Raw genomic sequence first — 13,299 nt, forward strand, 5'->3', positions numbered from 1 at the left:
TTCTATAGATAGCGTTTTTTTCTTACCTATTACATTCCCCCTCCCCAAAATAGCAAACCCTCCTTTGTGTGGATAACATGAATCCAAAGTTACTAACGTTCAGTAAGCAGCATGATCTAGTAGACAGTGCACTGGCATGGGAGTCCTGGCTCTACCAATAACATACCGTGTGATGTTGGACAGGATTCTGTCTACTTAAGAAGTTTTTAAAAAGCACTTAAGGTATTTAGAAGAATATTACCCATTGAAAGTTAACATTTCCTTATGCCAAGACTTCCAATGGGACTTTTGCTCCTAAATCTCTCAGACACCTCTGAAAATCCCCTCCTCTTCCATCCAGGACAAGGACTGCCTGTTAATATATGTATATAAAATGCCTAGTACAATAGGGCCCTGATCTTATTTGAGACCTCTCCCATTACTGTAATAGTGTAACAGCATAACTACCAATAACATCGGTACTCACGTTTAGCAAACACAACATGGAGTAGGAATTATGCCAGGATTGAGGCCCCGAAGTTCAAGATACAGCCCTAGTACAGCTCATATTGTTAGACCATTTACATAAAAGCTCTGCACTTCACCGAGAGCCCCCAGTGGATCCCATGAGTGGCAGGCCTAACAAAATGGGCATCTGCACCACTTCTAGCAGCTGAATTCTAACACTACTGTAGAGATAACTTTAATATTTCATGCTCACTATCTTCCCTCATGGGGAATCCTCACCAATCCTCTTTCAAACACACATTGGCATTTGTTCTCATCTTCATAATAATTTAGGCAGAAAGCGAAATATGTAATTTTATTAATACTTATACATTTTCAATTTTGACAAAACTAATTTTTTCAATGAAAAAAATATGGTCAGAAAAATTCAACCATCTCTCATCAGTACATTATGTTTGGGGATAAGCCAGCTAATGTAGTCATACCTGCCACATCATCTTATTTAAAATATGTTGAAATGTAATTTAACATTCAAAGAAATAACAGAATGCAGTTCACTCTGGAAACAAACTATCAAAAATTGCAGTAATAGTGTACAATGCACTTTTGAAATAAAGCAGAGGTATGACTTGGCAATATTTACGCTACTGAGGATACCGTACCCATGAGATTAAAAAAATATATAATTTAAGAACTAAATATTGCATTGATGCTACAAAAATCTATGTCAGTATCATCTCTCATATTTACATAGATAATGAAGACAGCTACATTTACTGCCATAGGCACACCAAGGAATTGAGCACAGTTCAGCCACTGACTTGGTTACAGGGAATAAAGCTCAGAAATTATTCAAAAACAGACCACAGAAAGAGCAGTGCCTTCCACCCACACATGTGCATCCACCCACAGAAAGCTCCTGAGTCAAAGATTCATGTGGGTTGCTGCTGCTGCTGCTGGATTGATCTGATTCCCTAGTCTACCCTAAGAACCCTTAAAAAAAAATCTATGCATCAGGCAGCCAGAAGCAGCATCCCTGTGCCTGAAGACTTGATGTTTTTTTTAATTCCATGAAGCAAACTAACAGTTAGTGACAACCTGAGCATTAATCATTCAGTAGAAGAGCTTTAGTAAATAACATTGTAGTAATTGTCACTGCACTAGCATGTCTCAAATCGTGCAAGTACAGAGCTGGGTAGTGAAATATAGAAAGGGTTCTCTCTATGTAGTTTGAGAAAGCAGTGGCTTATGAGAAAGCAGTGGCTTATGAAAACTTAAAAAATGATTTCAAATGCAGGCTATAGTCCACAAGTGATATTCTCAGAACAATGCAGTACATAAGGGAAGGGGAAATAGGGTGGAAATCATTCTACTCAATAGTCATGCATCTCTTTAAGACACATATTTCAGTTTATAAAGAGGCACCAATAAAAAGATTCCAGGCTAAAAGCTTTGGTCTTCCTTTAAGGCAAAAGCCATTCACTGAGGGCAGCATGGGGGCAGCATGGATGTGCACCAGGGAGGGGAAATATAAGGGATTACAGCCACTGCAACACACTTGAAGAAGGTGCAAAATTCATTCACCTCTGCCCCATGCTAGCTGTACTGGCCACAGTAGCAGGGGAACCAGGGAACCATGTCCTCTTCACCTTTCCATCCTCAGTGAAGAGGCTAACTGCTGTGTAGGTTTTGTGCAGTATCGAGCTGAAGAGAGCATACAAAGAGTGGAGGTTCCTCATGCCTTTTCCTCTCCCACACTTGCCAGTGCTTTTCAGAAGATTCATAGCACTTCCACTATGGTAGTACCCCAGCATGTAACTCCTTGCACAAACAGAGGAGGAAGGGTTCTCTGCTGCTTCTGACCCTTTCATCTGAGAAAAGGAATATTCATCTGTGCTCTCTGCCCCATTTAACCTGTCCGTCACCAAGCAAGATGCAGGCATCATGAAAATCAGTACTCATGTTACCTGTTGTAGATATACTACCAAGGTGAAAATTCTGCCCCTATTGAAGTTTACCATTTTCTCAACAGAACCAAGATCTTACTCAGCTCATTTGAAAAAAAGGGTTAATATATATCATGTGATACTTGTATGATCAGAATAATAAAACTGTTACTCAAGCACAGTTTAATTGATCATAAACTGGGTTTATGCAGCAAATCTAATAATACTGCCAATTTTCAAATCAATCAAAATATACAAATTAAAAATCATGGTTGACAGAGGCCAGAGGAAATGCCCATACACCATCTCCAGATATGCTGCTGTTTGAGAGAGGCTGGCGACGTTTGAACTGGCAAAGATACTGCTACAAGGTGAGCAAACTCCTCTAGTCATCAAAAATATAAAGTACCTGTTTGTAAAATTTCTGACATTGTTAGTGAAGGAGGAAAAGTGGTGGGGAAAAGTGCACTTGGAATACGAAAGTGGGACCCAAACAAGGAATTTCCAAGTTGCAATAGTCATTCCTACTGAAATACATATAATCTTAATGAACTCTTCAGTGTAGAGCCCTAATTTGTTTTCTCAGTTGTTTAGACACACAGTATTAGTTTCTTATAGAATAAGTGGCTTAGAGGTTTTAATCAATTAGGGCCACTTTTTCAAAAAAGAGTCTCCTGAATTGTACCATTAAGGACCCAAATTCACTAATTCACATTGAGCAACTTATTTACCAGCGATATAATTCAATTGCATTTTCCCCCCAAAGGCTTTTGAAAATTAAAGAACATTTAAACTACAGTAATGAACCCTAAATAACAAAGATTTAATTAGCCTCATGCCTTAGACCAGTTCCTAATATAGACAAAAATGTTATGGAAATGGTTTTGTGAAGAGTGAGAAGTTAACCTCTTGCCCGGGCAAGTTTCAGAATACTACAGTGGTTTTGCTATATATCTAAGGTGATATCTAGGTAAAGAAAGTGAACCCTCATAGTAATTATGATATATTGTCACATAGCAAAGGAAATATTAATTATATGCCAATGCACAAGGAAAAGATGTGTGGTATACAATTATAGACTGTACATTAATGATGATTATTTATTATTGGTATTGTAAGAGCACCTAGTGGCTCCAACTGAGATCAGGCCCTTACAGTGTTTAAAAGGGAATTGGATAAATTTGTGGTGGCTAAGTCCATAAATGACTATTAGGCAGGAAGGGTAAAGAATGGTGTCCCTAGCCTCTGTTCATCAGAGGATGGAGATGGATGGCAGGAGAGAGATCACTTGATCATTGCCTGTTAGCTTCTCTCCCTCTGGGGCACCTGGCATTGGCCACTGTCGGTAGACAGATACTGGGCTAGATGGACCTTTGGTCTGACCCGGTACGGCCGTTCTTATGTTCTTATGTTCTTACAGTGCACAAACACATAGCTAAAGACATTGTTGTATTATTATGATCTGATTATAATATATTAAATGCCAATCAATTGTTGATTCCCTAAATCAATGTCTACTGTGTTTTCAGATGTCACTGGTAAATAGTTGGCTTATAGTTCTAGATATTGATAATATTTATATGGTAGCATGGATATATTACAGATGAATAAAAGGTACGGTCTCTTTCCTAAGGAACTTACACTCAAATCTTACAGCATATTACTGCCTCTGCAATGACAGGATATTCACAGCACATTTTCCCCTTGTTGAATGCAATATGCACTTTTTTGTGGATTCTATCACTGTTTCTTAGCTATAAACTGCTATATCCAAAGACAGTAAATAATAACCCCACAGCTGCAGAGATAACTAAATGAGGGAAGAGGTATGTGCAGTATAAGGGCTTCTGCAATTTATCATATGTATTGGAATTTGAGTGAATGATAGACAGCAAACCTCAGCTCTTCGTTGAAATCCGTATTTTCAATTGGAGTACAATTGCTTTGCTGTAAATCTATGTCATTTAGACCTTACACATAAGGATGGTTTCTTTACTCTGGAGCCAAACAATCTCCTATAACAAAGAATGTGTTTGTGAATTCAATAGATTTTGAAGTAGTAAACCTAGGAATACTTCACAGTGTAGCTTTGCCACAATAATAATAATGATAATAATAATAATAATAGCAGTAACAACTTACCAATGGGGAGAGGCAGGGAAAGAGAATCAGGGATCCATATAACTTTAGGATTTGTAATAAGGAGCTCAGCTATCATAGTGATGAGCACAACATAAAGAAGATAGACACAGAAGGCTTTTTTGTGCTTGAAAAGTCCGGCCCTAGTGGGTAGACACAAAGATGAGCTACCTCATTAGGAACACATCAGAGACACAATGTAAGGGACAGGGGCACAGGCAGCCTGGCCTAGCAGTCACATCTGGGCTGGTGTCCACAAGTCAAGGATGACCACAAGGCAGTAGTCAGCAAACAGGGATCATAGTAATCACTAAACCCAGGACTGTTAAGGAAGAGTCAGGGTCAGAGTCAGGCTGAGGTCAGAGGCCAGAGATCAGAGATTGTTACCAGGCTGGAATCAGGATGCAAGAGTCAGGATCCAAATCAGGCTTGGGTCAGAGGCTGGAGATCAGAAAAAGAGATGAGGTCTGGAGTCATAGGCTGCCAGAAATCTGTATATTTACCCCAGCAACTTCCTGGGGCACCCTCCAGGGCTAAATAGTGACCATGGGCCACTCAGACAGCTGCAGGGTGCTGTCACTCTGGACCATTTGGGGCGGTATTTCATGCAGCACCTAAGTGCCACAGTGCTCCTTGGAGGTAGCTCTACAAGGCCTCTGAGTGATGATGTGGGAATGTCAGCTCTCCCAGGCTTTGCAGACCCAGGTTCTGATCCCAAGAATACTTATAGACAACACCCCCAAGAACTCCTGGGCATGAAGGAGGAATGAGTCTGCTACAACACCCCTTAACGTGCACTTGTCTTCTGCTGGTGGTCAGGTCTGTCAGCTGGTGCAGAGAGAGACGAGGCCCTTATCCCACCCTCTCCTTGCCCATTTGGATTGTCTCACACCTCTGGGGGTGCTATCTGAAAGCAGTTATGAACTCAGAAGTGTGCTACAAATGAGGCTGTTCTGGTTGGTTGGGGAATGTCACAGAGAGGCCACAGAACCAATCCACCCCTGCTTTAGAAGCCTCTCAGCTTCAACAGCCTGAATGGCTTCTGTGCCCCCAGTACACAGGGTGAGGGTTGGTTTGTGGATGCTTATAGTCATTGATCCACTTCGCACTACCCCCATTACAGGTGAACTCCCTGCATCATGCTCCCTCTACACGTTGCTCTGCTGATGTGGGGGTAGGATTTACCTCACTCTAAACTCTGAAGTCCTCACTAACCTTTGTTAGCTGAACTGTCAAGCAAAATAGTGGCAATGGCCTACACTTCCTTGGACATTAGAACATACTGTACCAGCATAGGGAATGTCAGCAGGACAGTCAGTTTCTCCTCTGTGCTTTATAACCTGTGCCATATGGGTAGCACCTACACAGACAGCCTCATTTAATGTCTCATCCAAAGGTTGTCCCTCCAACACTGCAGCCCCCTATTTAATATTAATAGCTCCTAGAAGCTGTTAGGAATTCTGTTTCTTTCTTGAGGAATATATTAGGAGCAGCAGCAGTAATTCCACAGTTAAGGCTGGGTTCTATTTTGCAATTAAAGCAAGTGTTCAATCTTTGTTTCTGGTATGAAAAAGAGTGTATCTGTTCCAAAATTTGAGGATATAATCTCTGAAGAGAAAAACCTCTAATTCAAACTCTAACACCACTCTTACTGCAGACCTACTGTCCTCTACCACTGCCAGCCCACCCAATCCTGACCGATATATCCTCTCCACCATCACCACCCAAATCCCTTTTCTTTTTCTGTCTCCCTCATCCAAACCCACTCCCCCACTGGGCCTCTCCTGACAGACTAACACACCATCTTTCTCCATTGTCAAGCCAGACCTGCTCGCTCCAGGCCCTCCCACCAGACCTGATCCTGATGTCCCTCTTCTGTCTCTCATGTAGGTCCAACACATTATCTTCCCATTTCTATCACCCCCAGAAAGACCCCCTTTCTTGTGGTATCCTCCCTCTGCTCCACAGAATCCCATTTCCCTCTCACCCCTCCTCCTCCTTCAGTGCTGAAATCAACCCACTTGCCACAGCTCTCTGAAACCATGGAAAATTGCAGCCACTGAAGCAGAGAAGTGGAGGCATTGCTTCATGGAGCTGCCCTGCAGTACTAATCCTAGAGCACACATGGCAGGATAGGGTGGATGCGTGGCTGAATCAGGGGAGGAAGCAATTGAATATATTCCCACATTCTTTAACTCTTTCCAACTCACCCTTGTAACAGCACATCCCCAGGCCATTTGGCCTGTACCACAAGGCTCCACAGCTACCCCTGATGCCCCAGTTTCAGACACCAGGTTTCTCACACCAGGAGTCTTTCCAGGCCTCTTTATGGAGATACTCTGGAATGTCCTGCTCATCTTGGGTCTCCTGCTGTCATACTTCATCAGTCTTTTCTGACGCACCTGCTTCAGCTGGGCAGGGAGGTATGCTGGTCCTATTCTGGGCCTCTGTGGAGAGATCTATGCCAAGTCTTTCCCAGTCCCTACTATCCCTGTAACTGAGCAAAAGTCCCCTGACAGGATGCACTACCTACAGGCTGCTGCGACATGACCCTTTCTCAGCTGACTGAGGCACAGATCCGAAGCTGGAGTCTTACTTCCTTACAGGAACAATTCACCCTATGACAAGGATGCTTAACTTTTGTCCTGGTGTGAGGGAGACCACTGTGAAATTGGGCCTCTTTATGCTCTGGACTATTTGATTCCCAGTTTGCCTTTTGTCAAGGCAAAGGATCTGTGTCCTCTGCCCAGTGTTAGAGATAAATGAGCCCAAGAACTTTAATGGCACGTTCATGTGGCTTAGTATGTTAATTTTCTCTCGCTTTCTCTTTGTTAAATCTGTGTTAAGCAAGAAACATCAGATGGAAGAATATGGGGCCCTTCACTAATACACAAGCCATTGATACAGCAGATGAATTAGAGGTTGGGTATTTTTAAAATGAATAGACACTGTAAATCAACCATGAACTGTACTGTGAGAGTGATAGAAGTAAGCAGTAAAAAATCCTTTTAAAAATGTAGTCCCTGCACACACACATACTGTACTATGCGCTTATTAAGCCATCATAACCCTGCAGCAGGGTATATTTTGCATTCTTATAGCAGGAGTATTAAGAATTGACTGCCTTGTTCAGAAGGCAGCATTGCTTGCTTGCAACATTCAAGTATTTTAATTAGAGCAATTTTAAAGTAATAGGAAAGGAAATTTGTACCCAGAAAACCTTTTAATTCCTTTGATTTAAAAATCAGAACACCAACCAGGTTTAATTTTAACAACTAATTGCATATAGTTCCTACCAGGCTCAGTTTGTCTTTGCCAAACTGCATCTTGTTTATGCACACACAGGTGTCATTCACCTTTTATTACAGGGGCTTGGTGTTGATTAAGATGAAACAAATGTTGTCATAGGGAGTCAGGAGACCCCGGTCCTGTTCCTCTGCCACTGACCTGCTATGTGACCTTGAGGCAAGTTACTTTGCCCTTCCGTGCCTTGATTTCTCCCTTTCTAAAAGGGGACAAAGAGGTGTAGGCTGCTCAGAGATCCATGGATGAAAAGAAGTATAAGCTATAGAATTATTATTGTATCCCTATAACACTGTAAGAATAGTAATAGAATATATTATCCTGACCCTCCTTTTGAGTGCAGCTAATCTGTACAAAGAAGAGCCTGGGCCGTGGCTGAACACTAGTGAATGTGCAAACAGATGCAGTGAAATGCAAGAAAAATACTGGAGTTTAGGAACTCAGTTACATGTCTGTTGTTTGTAAATTAATGGCTAAATCGATTAAATAGAAGCATGGGATTTCTCCTGAGGAAAGTCTAGTCACTCTTGCAGCTTTCTAAGGGGCGAGGAGGGACGACAGACCCATTAATGTCTGCGAAGCACCAGCAGTGTGCATGCTTTAATCAATGAATCGGGGTTTTATCTGTGATCCTAAAAGCAGGTTAGATTCAGCCCTAAAGGGGTGGGAGAGGGGAGGGAGAGTCTAAATGCACTCGGTGAATTGCTGGGACTGATAATTAGGGATCTCAGGAGAGCCGCTTCTCAGAACAACCTGCTTCTTTTGGATGGAAGGATCGGAGACAGTGGTTCAGTCCTGCTGATTTTTTAAAGCCCTCCTCGCCGTTTGACAGGCATTCCCAGTGCCTTTGTGCACGTCTCTGAAAGCGTTGACGTGGAAAGAAGCAGCGGAGGGAGGGGAGGGGGGAGAAACTGCAGTTCTTCTAAAAATACCGAGGGCATGCCGGAGTGTGAGCAGGCTGGGGAGGAGGAGGAGGTGAGAGTGCCTCGTACCATGTTCTCTGGGTGCCCGCTGGGTGCAGTTTGGGAAATGTTCCTCCTGTGAATGGACGCACCATGAACATTTGGGAAGTGATCCTGGCTTTCTCGGTTGTGGTCCTGATCCTCGTGTCATTGCTGTCCAACGTGCTGGTGCTGATCTGCTTCTTGTACAGCGCCGACATCCGCAAGCAGGTCCCGGGATTGTTTATCCTCAACCTGACCTTCTCCAACTTGTTGATGACTGTCTTGAACATGCCCCTGACACTGGCTGGGATAATTTACAAGAATCAACCGGGGGGAGATCAGTTTTGCCACATGGTGGGATTCCTGGAGACTTTCTTGACCACGAACTCCATGCTGAGCATGGCAGCGCTGAGCATAGATAGATGGATAGCTGTGGTCTTCCCTCTAAGTTATCACTCCAAAATGCGTTACAAAGATGCTGCTCTGATACTGAGCTACACGTGGCTACACTCTGTGTCCTTTCCAATAGTGGCAGCTTCTCTCTCCTGGGTGGGTTTCCATCACCTTTATGCCTCCTGCACCCTGTACAACAACAGATCAGAGGAGAGGACACAGTTTGTGATTTTCACGGGGATCTTTCACATCCTCAGCTTCCTCCTCTCCCTCGTAGTGTTGTGTTTCACCTATCTCAAAGTGCTGAAGGTAGCGCGGTTTCACTGTAAACGAATTGACGTGATTACTATGCAGACACTGGTGCTGCTGGTGGACATCCATCCCAGGTAAGGAGATTGTCTGTATGCTCAATGAATGAGGGGGTCCCACTGCAAAGGAAGCCAGATCAGGAGCAAGACTGGGTTCAAGGATCCGAACTGTATCCCAAGGAAGGCAAGGAGGGATTGGGGAAGGGAGGACAGGAGGAGAGAATCTAAAATATAGCCCTGGTCTGCTTATAATCAGCATGTTTATTTGAGTAGCGCTCACATTTGCTGTTAAATTCACTGCCAATAACTCCTGAGATGGGATAATGGCAAGCAGTGCCATTTAACGACCCCGGCTTACGTCCAGGGAATTGCATGGGGGTGGAGTGCACAGGAGCAGCGAGCACTTTCATTGCAAATAGTTTTTTGAATGTGGCCCTTTGGCTCCGATGAGCACATGCCGAAGTTTTGCTAACGACAGTCTAAAATGTGCCTGGGTACCACTAGAGAGGGTTTAAACTGAAATTCAGCCTGCCCTTTGACTTTGACAACGTACAGTGGGAAACTGCTGCGCCGAACGCAATGCCTTTGCTCGAGCCTTGCATTGTCAGCGCGGAGTCAGTAACTTTAGCCCCCGGGAAGGAAGAACGCTAAGGCAATACTACGTACCAGATAAACACAGGTGAACACCCAGCTGTAAACCCACGCACGAGCGCATTCAGTGCCAGCCTTAATCTGACGGGAACGGGAATTAAATCTGCCTCAGAGACCTTCCATCAGCCCATCCCGCCTAGGTATGGGAGGAATGGGACCCTGGAATACAGTGGGATAATGACCCTTAGGTGAGCATAGGGGCGTTGAAGGAGGACAGGAGTGGGGGGAAGGTTCAGAAGGGGGTATTTGCAGCGTGTGAGGAAGGAATAGTTTGGGGGATCTGTGGGGGTGGGGGAGGTGTATCTAGCCCAGCAGAGAAGTCTGGAGGGAAGCAGATTTTTGCTGGGGGTTCTTCCCAGGTCAGTAAGAAAGGAGGGTGTAGTGGAGGCTGGCACAGAGGGAGTCTAGCTGGGAGAAGCCCATGGACAATAGTCAGGAAGAGAGGTACTCTGACTGGGTGAGTGTGTCTGGCAGAGGGGTAGTGGTGGGGTGGGGGAGATGGGAAAGCACAGAGGGAGAGGTTTGGGAGGGGAACAGATCTAGCTAGAGGAGGCAGACAAGATGGGAAAAAGAGGACCAAACTCTTGAGGGGTCCAGGTCTGTCTGGAGCTGGATGGGTATGGGGCTGGAGAGATAGAAGAGAGCCAGTCAGGCTAGAGTGATCTTGGGGGGGGGACAGGTATTCCAGTCTGTCTGTCTGGGGGCTGTTGTGGGGAGATAAGTCTGCTGGGTGGCAGTGGAAGGGAACGCGTCTGGTGGTCTGGCTGGCGGTGTCCTGGTTTAGGATGTAGGGAGTCTGGCTAGTTGGGGCTGGGTGGGAGAAGGCCTTGTTGACTGGGGTGGCTGAGGAGAGTGGAAATGGATAGAGGGGTGAGCTCTGGCAAGGGGAAAAGTAGGGAGGAATGGATCTGGTTGATTGGGCTTGGGGGATCCAGAGGAACTGGTCTGGCTTGGGGGATCTAGTAGAAGTGTGTCTGGCTACTCGCAGTAAGTGATTGTAGGGGAACAGATCTGTCTAGAGGTACATTCAGCTGGGGGAAGGGAGAAAATGGTCTGACTGGGGCTGGGCTGAGGAAACGTCTGACTGGGAGTCTCTGGCTGGAGGTGGACAAGGGGAGGAGGTGTATAAACAGAGTAGATCTGTCTAGGAAGGTCCATCTGGGTGTGGTGAAGGGGAGGAGCTGAGAGTGGGGTGGAAGGGAAGAGATTTTTTGGGAGATCTGGCTCTGGGTGGGTTGACTGGAGGTCATCTGTCTGGAGATATATTGGAGGGGAGAGGGTGAGGAGGTCTGTATGGAGATGGAGAAAGGGTTCCATTCCAGTCATCCACAGTGACATTCCTTGCTATTGATCAACCTCAGCCTCTATCCCTGCAAGACAAACATAGGGGCTCCTCTTGCTGGGAGGATATTCAGCATGCAGTTAGCTAGCAGCCAAGCTCCAGAAGGGTAAGACAGTTTCTCCCCACTGGTGAAGATCCTGCCTTCATGGGGACAAGAACATGAATCAAATTTCTGGTACCACTGAGTCTTGGGTCCCCAAGTACCAAAGGGATAGGATTTCACTCATCTTTAGTGCCTGCTTTAGTTGCAGTTGACTTAGATGAGAGAGAAATGGAAACCTTAGCTCAGAAAATCTTTCCTTTTTCCACTTAAGTAACAATTTAGAATTGTTTTCAACTAAGGATGTGGGGCAGATAAGGGAATATCTCCTGCTGGCATTAATGAGACTCACAAGCATAAATCACTCCCTTATCCATAGCTCCATAGTAATAAGGGTTCCCCTACCATATGTGCCATTTGGTTGATAAAAAATAGCCAAATAGTTCTTAGTATTATTTCTTGCAAACACTACCAAATGTAATGTTTACTTCCATGAGCAGTGCTGTAGACTACATTGGGACCAATTAAAACAGTCATCACTGTTCTTGACTCTTTGGGCACTAAAATAGTTCCTACAGTATTTAAAAGATTGTAAAAATAAGTGTCCAAATGAAGCATTTTCTGTTTTGTGAAAAGTCTTCTCATTGCTAATATGACTTATCATGATTTTCTCTAGCCTGTGTTAACTTGAGGATGTTTCTGCACTAAAACATTGAAATAATGGTTTCTAGTTACCAGGGGCTGATCCAAAGTGGTTGTGAATGTTACACACCTTATCTTGCAAACTGACAGGATAACATGGAGAACATCGTGTCCATTAGTGATAATTGTAATCCATCCATTATATCAAATTCCTGCACATTTCACAGTAAAATGAGTTTTAAATCCTGTTGTAAATAACAGAAACATTCGCTGACTTTGATCTGTAGCTGTGCTGTCCAGCACTGCTGTAACAAATGGATGGAATTACTGTATATGAATCAGTCATACACTGGAACAGCTTCTATGATATGAAGCCTATAAAAAGGCCAGAGACCCTCTTATCATCTCTGCATATGTCTATAAAGTGCTAGTCCAGAAACGCACTTCAGCAGATGCATAACTTTAAATATATACGTTCTCTTATTGATTTATTTTGTGGATCAAGGCCTAAGAAATTAGGTTGGGATTTTCAAAAGAGTCTATGGGAGTTAGAATTCCAAATCCGCAAAATCTTCCAATTCTAGAAAGATAATTGGACAGGTTTACCTTAGTATCAGCCGTATTCCCTTGTGCTTTCTGATATTTATTGTGAGAATATCTTGAATACTGCAACTACTTTACAGTTATCTAAACAATCTGCAATTTTTAAGGAACAACGCTATTATTTACTCTCCTCCAAATAGTGCTACTTAGTTGGTTAAGAAAATTGAAAAACAAAATACAGAATATAGCAGTTATATTCTGACCTAGTTTATGCAGTGGTGAACTAAAAAATAATACAGGGTAGTTATTTTATAACAGTTTAAAAAAGATTCAGAGGTAGGAAATACCCTTTCTGGAATAAGACAATATAAATACATCATATACTTAATGAACTCTTTTGAACTGCAGTGTTTAACATAGGATTCTGGGTCCAGAGTTAGAAACCAAGTGTCTTCAATTATATCTGATACATTACCAAATTATAGCACACATAGTTATGAACTACTTGTCACCCCTCTAATAGTATTCTGAATTTGTCAAGAATATACTGTATACCTCCAGCTAATCCTCATCCACTAGATGGCTCATTTATTAATTATTA

The 13,299-nt window shown here is 43.4% G+C and overlaps 1 protein-coding gene across 4 annotated transcripts in view; it reads left to right on the plus strand.

Moving 5' to 3' along the window:
• Positions 1-8,790: 8,790 nt before the first annotated feature.
• The window catches only part of GPR26 (G protein-coupled receptor 26), a 28,704-nt gene continuing 24,195 nt past the window's right edge, over positions 8,791-13,299 (plus strand). For all 4 annotated transcript variants that reach the window (XR_004001399.1, XR_004001398.1, XM_030570995.1 and 1 more), the window contains exon 1: positions 8,791-9,558. Coding sequence is in view for 2 of the 4 variants with exons in the window: in XM_030570995.1 (XP_030426855.1) it covers positions 8,891-9,558 (668 nt within the window). In the remaining 2 variants the exon portion in view is untranslated. The remainder of the gene's footprint in view (positions 9,559-13,299) is intronic.

This window comes from Gopherus evgoodei, chromosome 7 (assembly GCF_007399415.2).
Source record: "Gopherus evgoodei ecotype Sinaloan lineage chromosome 7, rGopEvg1_v1.p, whole genome shotgun sequence".
In the NCBI taxonomy this organism is placed as follows: Eukaryota; Metazoa; Chordata; order Testudines; family Testudinidae; genus Gopherus; species Gopherus evgoodei.